Raw genomic sequence first — 12,835 nt, 5'->3', positions numbered from 1 at the left:
TATCGAACATGGTGCTACCTCCTGACCACTTCCTGAACCCAGCCCCCTGCCCATTCTGGTCACTCTCTACCAACCCCAATCCACATGTCTGGCCTACGTACATTTCCCTGTCCCACGTACCCTCCAGTAGTCGGATCTGCTGCTGATGATGGCTTCGCTCCTTTGCTAGGAGGCTCACTGTTTGATTCAAGGATTCAATAGTCTAGGAATAAAGTAAACTGTGAGAACAAAAGCAACAACGCAACCCGCTAGCACTGTGCACTGTTAAACCACATGGCAACTTCTGTTACAAATACATAGGGCACACAGACATACGGCATAAGATTAATTAGGAATATGTCAGAGTCTGTTATATAAGGAATAACGGCTGCGTGGGATACATTGGACAAGACAACAGATAGTGCGGGGGAGAGATGTAAACACAGAACAGAAAGTGATGGGGGAGTTACAGTAACAGATAGCTGGAGGTGGGTGCATGATGCAGAATAACAGTGTTGCATAGTAGATGATGGGTTGCAGCAAGTGCGTTCTTTTACTTTCTTTGCTGTGCTTAGCAACGCACACAAGACAAACCATTTCTTCCACATATTTACATCCGGTAAATTGCGCTCTGGGTCATTTCATAATAAAGTCCCTCATTTGATTAGACACGTGGCTAGCCTGACTCTGCTCGATGCAATAAGGAGAGAGTCACTCCACTTAGGACTAACCCAGCATTCAGAGGCCAGGCTACTCTGGGCGGTTTCACTGCATTCCCACCAGTCGTCAGTTCTCTGTTGGATGTTAAAGCATTATATGTGGACTGGACACTCTCACCTTAACTTTCCAGGGCTGTCTGGAGTGAAACTCGAACCTACAACCTTCCAGCTCAGAGATAGGAATGTTAGCCCTGAGTCTAGGCTCATTCCTAAGAAGGTAATATGCACAATAGATAGTAATGAGTGTGTTAAACAGAAGATGAGATAATGCTAGGGTGTGTGTTATAGGGAATATAACTGATAACAGGAAGGTTCTACATGGAAAATAACAGCACATCAGGCATAGAATGTTTGATAAGTGACAGTACATGACTTGGAGGGTAACGAGGCTGGGGGTGTGATACATGGAGGGTAACGGGGCTGAGTTACGTGGAGGGTAATGAGGCTGGGGGTGTGATACATGGAGGGTAACGGGGCTGAGTTACGTGGAGGGTGATGAGGCTGAGTTAATGGAGGGTGACGGGGGTGAGTTACATGGAGGGTGACAAAGCTGAGTTAATGGAGGGTAACGAGGGTGAGTTACGTGGAGGGTGACGAGGCTGAGTTAATGGAGGGTAATGAGGCTGAGTTACGTGGAGGGCGACGAGGCTGAGTTAATGGAGGGTGACGAGGCTGAGTTACGTGGAGGGTGACAGGGCTGAGTTAAGTGGAGGATGACGGGGCTGAGTTACGTGGAGGGTGACGAGGCTGAGTTAAGTGGAGGGTGACGGGGCTGAGTTAAGTGGAGGATGACGGGGCTGAGTTACGTGGAGGGTAACGGGGGCTGAGTTAAGTGGAGGATGACAGGCTGAGTTATGTGGAGGGTGATGAAGCTGAGTTAATGGAGGGTGACGAGGCTGAGTTATGTGGAGGGTGATGAAGCTGAGTTAATGGAGGGTGATGGGTCTGAGTTATGTGGAGGGTGACGAGGCTGAGTTAATGGAGGTAACGAGGCTGAGTTAATGGAGGGTGATGAAGCTGAGTTAATGGAGGGTGACGAGGCTGAGTTAAGTGGAGGGTAATGAGGCTGAGTTACATGGAGGGTAACACGGCCGGGTTATGTGGAGGGTAATGAGGCTGAGTTAGATTGAACATAACAGGGCTGAGTTACGTGGAGGGTAATGAGGCTGAGTTAATGGAGGGTGATGAGGTTGAGTTAATGGAGGGTGACGAGGCTGAGTTATGTGGAGGGTGACGGGGCTGAGTTATGTGGAGGGTGACGGGGCTGAGTTACGTGGAGGGTAATGAGGCTGAGTTAGATTGAACATAACAGGGCTGAGTTACGTGGAGGGTAACGAGGCTGAGTTAATGGAGGGTGATGAGGTTGAGTTAATGGAGGGTGACGAGGCTGAGTTAAATGGAGGGTAATGAGGCTGAGTTACATGGAGGGTAAGAGTACATGAGAAAGGAGTAACTTGTGAAGTCAGAAAAAGAAATGTTTTTTGCCTGAGCCATACTCTGGTTTGGACTTCAATGTGGAACTTGATGACCTCAAGCTCATCCATCAGGTGCTTGCTGTCAGGTGGAGATCCCGAGTGGGTGTCAGGGAAACTTCGCACTTTATTAAATGTAGGGTCTGAAAAACAAGAGGAATTTCATCAGACCTGCTGGTCAAGTTGTCTTTTTAATGACAGTAAACACTCGTGCTGATGGACTGCAGATTTGATTTGAAATATGAACACACATCCCCACCTTTCTGGTGACAGCCGCCAAACTTCAATGTCTGCTGCAATGGAAGAAAATAATATCAGTGATTCAATACTAACTTCTGGGAGAGTTTGAGACTGGCTCCAACTTTACTCATTCTGTACTCCACACAGGAATAAACTATTTGCCCCACCAGTTTGCTACACCACTTTGTCAGCAACAGTTACTCTATCACTTTACATCCATATCCTTTGAAACTCTTGCTTCCAAAGTAACTTTTCCAGTTTAAATGACTTAATGGGCTCTGGAACTATGGTTCAGATCTTTTTAGTTTTTTTTCCTGAATTCTCTTGCCTCCTCTCAGTGTTGGACTGACTAAGCCAGCCCAGGAGGATCCCAGAATACACTCCAGTGCACAGGCACTGCAGCAGATGGTGCTACAGCTGACTGCAACAGTCCTGAGTAACCAAGAGAGAGAAACATCAAAGGTCCCTGTTCTTGTTTGCTATCCAGTGGCTCCTGCTGGACAGTATATATGAATGTAAAGTGGGTGAGGCCCTCCACCATTGAATGGCCTCACCTCTCCAATATTTGAAACATTTACTTTTGGGAATTCTCCTCAAATGATTCGGAAATGTCAAATCGATCATCTTGAAGTCTAATTTCCAAAGGAACCAAATTACCTTCAGATCTCTGATCCCTGGAACCATACCCCCCTACCCAACCACCCCCCAGTTAGAAATCATAATCTTGCAGTGTTGGCAATATATATATAATGTATGTGGTATGGTTTGCAGGGAGGGTGGGAGCAAGCTTTACCTTGCAGCTTACAGACAGCCCAGGAGCTGCTCCTGGTGCGAGTTCCTGGGATTCACTAGTATAGCTGTTTGCTGCAGTTATTCCCACCACTGCTCTTTTTAAGTGAAATCCCACTAACAGGCCGCTCTTGCTGTTCAATGCTTGGATTATACGGCTGTTGCTGTCAGCATCTCAGTCCAGTGTCTGCAGTAGAACACAAATGGCAAACAGACCTTTGAGCATTTCCCTTAAATGGTGCAGCCTTTTGTCCCCGGCTGACTACACTCCATATCACTTCAGCCCACACTGAGCGACAGGCAATTCATCTGTCTGCCACCTTCTTCGTTTGACTACAGTTAGGAGCCAACCCATTTCTGGAACCAATGTCAGAACACTCAGCAGGCCGTGAGCTGGGCTGGCTTAGCAACAACTTGCATTGATGTGGCAGGTCAGGCAGCATCTGTGGAGAGAAACAGAGTTAATGTGGCAAGATGACCTTCCATCAAAACTGATGAAAGGTCATCTTGAGCTGAAACATTACCTTACAAAACTTGACCTGCTGAGTATTTCCAGCATTTTCTGTTTAATTTCGGATTCCCAGCATCCAGTGTTTTGCTTTTGCATTTCTGTAGCATCTTTAATGTAGGTAACCATCACAAGGCTCAGGAGCATTATCAGACAACATTTGATAACAAGCCACATTGGGAGATATTAGGTTAGACTTGATTAAAGAGATAGGTTTTAGGGAGGGAGGGAGAGAGAGAGAGAGAGAGAGAGGCAGAGAGAGAGAGAGGGAGAGGCAGAGAGGTTTAGGGAGGATATTCCAGAGCTTAGGGACTTGGCAGCTGAATGTATAGCTGTACATAGTGGGGTGAAGGAAATTGAGGATGCACAAGAGGTCAGACTAGGGGGAGCGCAGAGACCTCAGAGGGTTGTAGAGCTGGAGGAGATTACAGCTCATTCACATGGTGGGAGGAATTTGAACATTGCCAACACTGCTTTGCAATTTTGAGGTAAAATGTGAGTAAAATGTCCCCTCCCCAGCACAGCCTCTACCCATCATTGCTCTAGGGTTCCATTTGCACAGATCTGAACATTGATCTTAACTTGCCCTTTGAATCTATTGCAGGTGGAAACAGTACATGATGGCTCACAACTCAATTCCCAATAGGACCCAAATGAGAACACTTGGCTTGCTATCTTTGTATCATCTGGGTACGTCAATGGCTGGATGCCCCTAGTTAACAAGGTATGAAATAGCTTGTTTTGGGGGTAGCAGAAGGTGTTTTGGAAGATGTGATATTAAGGAATATAGTAGCTCTGTTTTCAGTGAACTCTGCATGCTTGATGTGCCAGAAGTTGGAGCTCTTACCATGATGGGAATGTCAAGATTGTGTGATATGCATAAATATAGCTGAGGACTGGCCTATTTTTCATCATACTCACAAGGATACTCTAAGTTAAAGGGTGTAGCTGAGGGACATGGGGAGAGCTTTGGAATGGCACCACAGGAATGGTCATTGGTGACACCTGATTCAGCACTACCCAACCTGTTCTGCGGCGGCATTGGTAGGTACTGCTATTTGGACTTTGGGACACTCAGTAATAAGAATTGCTTGAAGTGTTTTCTCTCTACTCAAGTAACTCAGTATTTGCCCTTTTCTTTTACTACAGCTGGGCAGACTGATCCCATTGTTCTGTTTAACACAAAGAGTGCAACCTCCAGATCTCATAGTCCAAGAACAATAGAAAAGAGGAAAAGAAAGAGAAGGGGATGAATTAAAACATTAGTTAGGCCATGGCTAGCGTGCTGTGTAGAGTCCTGGTCACCAAGTTACAGGAAGGGTATGAACACACTAGAGAAGGTACAGAGGAGATTGTGAGGACGTTGCCAAGGCTGGAGAATTTTGGCGATGAACAAAGATTAGATAGGCTGGGAAAACTCAGCAGGTCTGGCAGCATCTGTGGAGAGAGAAACAGAATTAACGTTTTGAGTCCTTATGACTCTTCTTCAGGGTCAAAGAGGGGTAGAAATGTGATGGATTTTATACTGTGATGGATTTTATTCTGTTTTTATTTCAGATTTACAGCATCCGCAGTATTTTGCTTTCATCCTAGATAGGCTGGGGTTGTTTTGATTGGAACAGAAAAAGGCTGAGGGAGATTTAATTGCCGTGTGTCAAATTATGAGGGGCCTTGACAGAGTGGTTATGAAGGATCTATTCTCCTTAGCAAGGGGTCAATAGGCAGGATGAATAGGTTTAAAGAGATTGGCAGAAGGATCTGTGATTAGAGGGAGTTCAGGAGAAAATGTTTCCACCCAGAGGGTGGTAGGGGTTTGGAACTGACAGTCTGAAAGGCTGGTAGAGGCAGAAATCCTCATCATGCTGAAAAAGTACTTGAAGTGCCTATGGTAATTTACATGGCTACGGATCAGGTATTCGGCTGGATAGCTCTTTTTTGACCGGTACTGATGTCATGGGCTGAATAGCCTCCTTCTGAGACTTAATTTCCATGATTCTACAACAACTTGTATTTATATAGCGTCTTTATTGTAATGAATCACCTCAAGACGCTTCACAGGAGCATTATAAAACAAAGTATGACACCGCGCCACATAAGGAGATAGCAGGTCAGATGACCAAAATTTTGGTCAAAGAGGTAGGTTTTAAGGAGCGTCCTTAAGGAGGAGAGCGAGGTGGAGAAGTGAAGAGAGGGTATTCCAGAGCGTGGGGCCTAAGCAACTGAAGACGTGGCCAATAGTGGTGGAGCAATTATGATTGGGAATACAAGAGGCCAGAATTAGAGGGGCACACTTATCTTGGAGGATCATGGGGCTGGAGGAGATTACAGAGATAGGAAGGGAACAAGACCATGGAGAGGTTTGAAAACAAGGATGAGAATTTTGAAATCAAGGCGTTGGTTGACTGGGAGCCAGTGTAGGGGACCGGGACTTGGTGCAAGTTGAGGCATGGGCAGCATATGGATAACCTCAAGATAGAATATGGGAGGCCAGCCAGGAGTGCATTGGAGTGGTCGAGTCTTGAGGTAATGAAGGCATGGAGGGTTTCAGCAGCAGATGAATGGAGATGGGGTGGAGTCTGGTGATGTTACGGCAGTGGAAATAGGTAATCTTAGAGATGGCACGGATATGAGGTTGGAAGCTCATCTCAGGGTCAAATGTGATAACAAGGATGTGAACAGGCAATGAATAGAATTCGTACTCGCTGTCCCTAGCAGCCCTTGCAATGATCATCACTTGCCACTTTTAACCTTGCACATTGTTGCCTCAAAGCCACGAGGCACATGTCTAATTTGAGCAGCGCTGACTTACCATAGTATCCACATCACTATCTGTGACTATCCGAGACATGAGCGAAATATCAGTATTCATCTCTCAAAGTGATCAAACTGCAAAAGCAAAGCACAAAAATCCGTCACAGCATTTCATCTATAGTTTCACTACAAATTGTTCCTCTCTTTACTACAATCTCATTGGCTTTGTAAAGAATTCCTTCTTGGTGACGTCGCTGGCAAGGCCAGCATTTTGTTGCTTATCTCTAGTCGCTCTTGAGAAGGTGGTCGTGAGCCACCTCCTTGAGCTGTTGCAATCTGTGTGGTGAAGGTGCTCCCAATGTTTGGGAGGAAGTTCCAGGATTCTGATCCGGCGACAATTAGGCTAATAATGGTCACGGAACCTCTCAAAGCTTCCTAATTCCTTTAAACAAACTCACTGGGACATTATTGATTTGTGTTACTTTTCATCCCATTAATTACAATGAATTGTCACTTACTGATGGTTCCTTGTAACATCTAATAAATATATTGAGAAAGTACATGATTTAGTGTGAAAAAGTTAAAATAAAACTTCAGTGCTGTATGGTATCCTATTGGATGTCATAAAATTAAGTTTTAAAAAAATTGAATATGGCTATGAATTCGGCAGCCAGACGATTGTAAAACCGTCTGTGACAGGTGCTCCCACCATGTGTGACTCCCCAGTGAAATCACTGAAATGTATTTTCTAGAGGAATGATTTACAGGTTACAGCAGTTGAGAGGAGTAGCCTTGTTAGATTGATGAGAATCTTGAGAATTTGTACTGGTGCAGTAATATCTAACCCCTGGGCTGTAAATCTTTGCAGCCACAGCCTTCCTGTGTCCCAGCAACGCAAGGAACTGCTTCATCGTGTGTTGCAGATTGAAAAAGTTGGCTTCCAAGATGGTCCGAGGCTAGATGCTGTACATGGTTTGCAATGGTCCATACTGACCAGGAAACCCCATCTTTAATCCCTGATTTGGGCCCAGCTAGCTGATCTCAAGTCATGGCAATGGTGGAGCACTACAATTATTCACAATGTTCCCAATCTGGGGGGGATAACTCTACTGAATGATAAATGACCTCTCAAAAAGTTTACAAGATAATTACGGAAGAGGATGCCCATTCAGCTCATCTTAGGCAATCTGGAAGAACCTCATACTGGCTACCCCAATTCCGATATTTGGTTTTTATCTTCCTTGATCCAGGTTTTTCATCTTCTCTGTTCTACCTGGAAGTCCATGTCCTCTCTGTGTAAAGAAAAGTTTGTTTTCTGCTAATCCGAACCCATCTTCCCTCACAATTTAGTTCTACGTTATATTCCAGATCTCTCTTTTCCCATATCACTTACATACTCTAAAAAGAGCATCACTCAGTCAGTATTCAAGGCTCCTACAGTCTTTCCTCATACCCACTTGCACAATGCATCAGCCTCATGTCTCTTCTCTGAATCATCTCCACGGCTTCAATGTTGCCCCAAAACTTAGTAAAAGGAACTGGACACACTATTCAAGATTGTATCAAACTCTATACAATTCGAGAAAGGTTTCCTCTGACTTTACATTTTAGTTCAGCATCTTATTTGCATTGGTCAGACATGTTCAGGGTTGAATCTACTAGACGCATACGAATATTGCTGAAAAGAGAGACATGTTGTTGAAGCTTTCCATCTTGCACTCATCAGGATAAACACAAGAATGCCAAATTTCAAATGATTACAATTTATACTGTAGGAGAAAAGGAAGATGATTGGTTGCAAGTCGACTTTGATTGGCTGAGGCATTGCCATGGAGAAAGCAACGGGGAACCATAAGGCTCCCCAAGCTCCTGGGTAATCAAAAAAGTGTTATGACGTGGCAGATGATGTGTGCCAGGTGGACCAAATCCGTGAGGGCAACTTGGTCATGCTATCACAACAGTTTTGCAATTTGTATTTATTATAGGATGCATGCACTGAATTCAGAAGTTGTAATTCCAAAGACCTTTACAGATTTTTAAAAGTTAAAATAAATATTTATTAACAAAATAAAAGATTTCAAGCATGCACATAAGACTACAATTACTATTATAATAACTCCTAAAATTCATAATTAACCTGAGGCCCAGTTACATTCTCTTTAAGACAACAGTCCAAAAATCGATTTTAGATTTAAAACAAACTCAGCAAGTTAACACAATATCCTGGACAGTGGAATTCCAAATGGCTTTTCTACAGCTTCAGTTTTGTTAGATAGCAGACTTATGCACAAATGCTGCAGGTTTCATTAAGGCTATTTCACACACTCCTGTTAGATCGTTGGTGGCCTTCTGACACATTATCTTTCATTCTACTTTATATATGTTTCTCTCCTTTTAATACATAAATTCTACTGTTCCATATGTCTTTGAAACTGTTATCTTCCTCATAATATAAAAACTTTCATGTTGCCACTATATATTGTCAGTACCTTCGGGAAAAACATTCCTTAGCCTTGCTTATCTGGCTAGTTGTAAACAGACTAAAATCGCTTTGAAAGTCCTTTCATTTCTCAAAAAATGCAAATTCCCTGCACATCTTACATGTTAAGCCAGCATCCATGTTTACTCATTAGCATGTCAAGCACATTTCTATACCTAGCTTCCTTTGATGATTTAAAACTTGCAGTCTGCTTGACTCCAAATATACTTAAATCACACAGACAGAACCAACTATACTTATCCCCATAAACCTACTTCACAATAAACCAGAAAAATATTATGATAAAAACGTTAGTTCCATGTCAAAAGGTGCAAGGCTTGAGCATTTTGCAGAGAACAGGTCCCTGCGTATGAAAGTATATTGGTTTTAGCAAGCATAAATGAGCCACGATACGAGCTCGACTGATTAGAACATAATAGGAGCAGGAGTAGGCTATTCGGCCCCTCAAGCCTGTCCCGCCATTCAATAAGATCATGGTTGATCTGCCCCAGGCCTCAACTCCTCTATCATGCCAGCTCCTCACAGCCCTCAACTCCCCGATATTTCAAAAGTTGATCTACCTCCTCTTTAAATACTTTCAGTGATCTAGCCTCACAACTCTCTGAAGTAGAGAATTTCAGACATTCACTGCCCTCTGAGAAGAAATTCCTTCGCATCTCAGTTTTAAATGAGTGTCCCCTTATTCTGTAACTATGCCCCCTAGTTCGAGATTCCACCACTAGTGGAAACATCTTCTCAACATCTACCCTGTCAAGCCCCCTCAGAATCTTGTACGTTTCAATAAGATCACCCCTCATTCTTCTAACCTCTTATGAATAAAGGCCTAACCTGTTTAGCCATTCTTGATAAGTCAACCCCTTCATCCCAGGAATCAGCCTAGTGAATCTCTTTTGAACTGCCTCCAATGCCAGTATATACTTTCTTAAATACAGGGACTCAGTGCTCCAGGTGCGGCCTCACCAACACCCTGTACAGTTGTAACAAGACTTGCCTATTTTTAAACTCCAACCCCATAGCAATACAAGCCAAAATTCCAATCTTAAATTGGTTGTTAGTGTCGCTATTAGTGCACTCAGGATTGTTCAGCAAGTGCTGCCCAATCACAGAATCATATCTAACAGTAGACATTCTGTTTTGGGTTTTGTAAGCGCCCGCTGATTGAGTACATTTCATACTCTGCCACCACAAACAACCGAAGGAACACGCTGTTTAATTCGATCAGCCAATCGCTGGGACATACGGCCTACGTACCTGGCATTGCTCTGGCACTGAAATTCACACACAATATAGTTTAATACGTGGTAGGAAGAACCATCTTTTAGGATTGGCAGTAGCATCCTGTTCGTGATAAATACCATTCATGTAGCCACTGCACAGTATCAGTGTGAAACTGCTTGTTTAACCCATTGTTCAAATTTTTAAGATACTTTGCCTTTCCAGGGTAATTTGAGGTAGACCAGGCACCTTCCAGGTCCAAAAGTGGTGACCTTTGGCCTATCTGCGAGTTTGCATGATACATAGCAAACAATGATCTGATCAGGATCAGGATTGTCCGGCAAAGGATAGCTTTGATGTGCTCTATTTCTGCATCAAGCTTGCAAGGTGAGCAAATGGCCAGGGCCTTATTTAAAAGATTGCTGATATTGCTCGGAACAATACAAATCCCAACCCGTATATTGACCAGTGAGGGTATGTTTGCAGTCGACAGCAGTGGAGGACCCATTAGTGGATTTTTCATCCAGCATGTTGAGGAAATGGAGTGCGTTAGACTGCTCCATTTCAAAAGTGAACTTAAGTGTGGGCTGGAGCGTGTTAAGGTCTGTAAGGAAATCCTTACATGTGGCTGCACATTCAAGTGTTGTGAATGTATCGTCTACTTATCAGAAATATGCACAGGGTAGGAGGTTAGGACTCATTCCATCAAAAACTTGTTTCTCGTGGAAACTGACAAAAATATTAGTGAGCACTGGACCTAGAGTGGATCCCATGGCTACACTATGTTTTTGGGCATACATAGTGTCATTAAAACTGAACTCGACTGCGTGAGTTGCTAAGTTTAATGAATACAGATTCAGAAAATGGCGGCGAGAGTGCGAGAGGAGGACGCTGGTACAGGCAGTCAGCAGCACCTAGAGGAGAGTCTGAGAGGAGGACCCCGGGACAGGTAGTCAGCAGCACCTAGAGGAGAGTGTGAGAGGAGGACCCCAGAACAGGTAGTCAGCAGCATCTAGAGGAGAGTCTGAGAGGAGGACTCCAGGACAGGCAGTCAGCAGCACCTAGAGGAGAGTGTGAGAGGAGGACCCTGGGACAGGCAGTCAGCAGCACCTAGAGGAGTGTGAGAGGAGGACCTTGGGACAGGCAGTCAGCAGCATCTACAGGAGGGTGCAAGAGGAGGACCTGTTTCTACCTGTCAGAGCCTAAATGTGACATCAAAGGAAAACAGGTAGGTGATTGGTGGGTATCTCTTCCGTGTCTCTTTTGATTGGCCAAGTGGTTCAAATGAGGAGACGTTATTACAGCTGAAGAATACAGTTAAGAAATTCACTTTTAAAATATTTAACATCCAAATTAATTAATTAAATAGAATAGAGATGGTTGGGCAGGTGATGTGTTGCAGCTGTAGTACGTGGGTGCTGGTGGACACCGGTGCGATCCATGGTGACCACATCTGTAGCAAGTGTTGGCTGCTCGAGGAACTTCGGCTCAGAGTTAATGAACTGGAGTCAGAGCTGCGGACACTGTGACACATCAGAGAAGGGGGGAGAGTTACCTGGACTCTGTTTCAGGAGGCAGTCACACCTCTTAGATTAATTACATCAAATTTGGACTGTGTTCAGGGACAGGAGGGTGTGACTGCGAGCGAGGCAGGTATGGACATGCAGAATTTAGCTTTGGAGGAGCCTCAACCAGTGCCCTTGTCCAATAGGTTCGAGGTTCTTGCTCCCGGTGTGGACGAGGGCACAGACTGCAGGGAGGGCGAGCAAACTGACCACAGCACCATGGTACAGAGCGCCTTTCAAGTGGGGGGAGAAAAGAGAAATGTAGTAGTAATAGAGGATAGCATAGTTAGGGGAATAGATACTGTTCTCTGTATCAAAGACAGAGAGTCTCGAAGACTGTGTTGCCTTCCTGGTGCCAAGGTTAAGGACATCTCTTCTGGGCTGGAGAGGAACTTGGAGTGGGAGGGGAAGGATCCAGTTGTCGTGGTCCACCTAGACACCTAGATACCACCGACATAGGAAAGAGGTTCTGCTGAGGGACTACAAGCAGCTCGGGGCTAAATTAAAAAGCAGGACCACAAAGGTAATAATCTCTGGCTTACTACCTGAGCCACGTGCAAATTGGCATGGGGTAAATAAGATTAGAGAGGTAAACGCTTGGCTCAAAGATTGGTGTGGGAGAAATGAGTTCCAGTTCTTAGGGCACTGGCACCAGTACTGGGGAAGGAAAGAGCTGTTCTGTTGGGATGGGCTTCATTTGAACCATGCTGGGGTCAGTGCCCTATCGTATAACCAGGGTTATAGTTAGGACTTTAAACTAACTAGTTGGGGGGGGGGGGGAAGGGTTCAATTGAAGGGAAGCTTAAAAAATCAAAAAGAAAGGAGAGAGCAGAGGTACAGGGTAGCGAAGAGGTGAACGATAATCAAAGTGTGACAAGAAGGGGTAGAAAATATAAGCAGAAGATTGCAGCAGTAATCAGAACCAGAATGAGTAATAATGGTAAAAAGACAAAGCTTAAGGCTCTTTAACTGAATGCACGCAGCATTTGTAACAAGATAGATGAGTTGACGGCACAAATAGAAATAAATTAACATGACTTGATAACTATTACAAAGACGTGGTTGCAGGGTGACCAAGACTAAGAACTCAATATTCA

At 44.3% G+C, this 12,835-nt stretch overlaps 1 protein-coding gene across 5 annotated transcripts in view; it reads right to left on the bottom strand.

Annotated features, from left to right (window-relative positions):
• Nucleotides 1–12,835, bottom strand: part of LOC144668864 (coiled-coil domain-containing protein 159-like) — a 28,842-nt gene that overhangs the window by 14,514 nt on the left and 1,493 nt on the right. For 2 of the 5 annotated variants that reach the window (XM_078531295.1, XM_078531296.1), the window contains exons 2-5: nucleotides 6,517–6,593; nucleotides 2,430–2,463; nucleotides 2,195–2,313; nucleotides 121–202 (exon numbers count right to left, since the gene is read on the bottom strand). In XM_078531295.1, the coding sequence (XP_078387421.1) occupies nucleotides 121–202; nucleotides 2,195–2,313; nucleotides 2,430–2,463; nucleotides 6,517–6,576 (295 nt within the window). In that variant the 5' untranslated portion in view covers nucleotides 6,577–6,593. Of the gene's footprint in view, nucleotides 1–120; nucleotides 203–2,194; nucleotides 2,314–2,429; nucleotides 2,464–3,203; nucleotides 3,387–6,516; nucleotides 6,596–12,835 lie in introns of those variants that run through there. The other 3 variants (XM_078531299.1, XM_078531300.1, XM_078531297.1) reach the window with 3 other exon arrangements.

The sequence above is a fragment of the Cetorhinus maximus genome, chromosome 28 (assembly GCF_964194155.1).
Source record: "Cetorhinus maximus chromosome 28, sCetMax3.hap1.1, whole genome shotgun sequence".
NCBI classification, from domain to species: Eukaryota; Metazoa; Chordata; class Chondrichthyes; order Lamniformes; family Cetorhinidae; genus Cetorhinus; species Cetorhinus maximus.
Note: the sequence above shows the minus strand (reverse complement) of the source record. Positions and strands in the feature narration are given on the sequence as shown.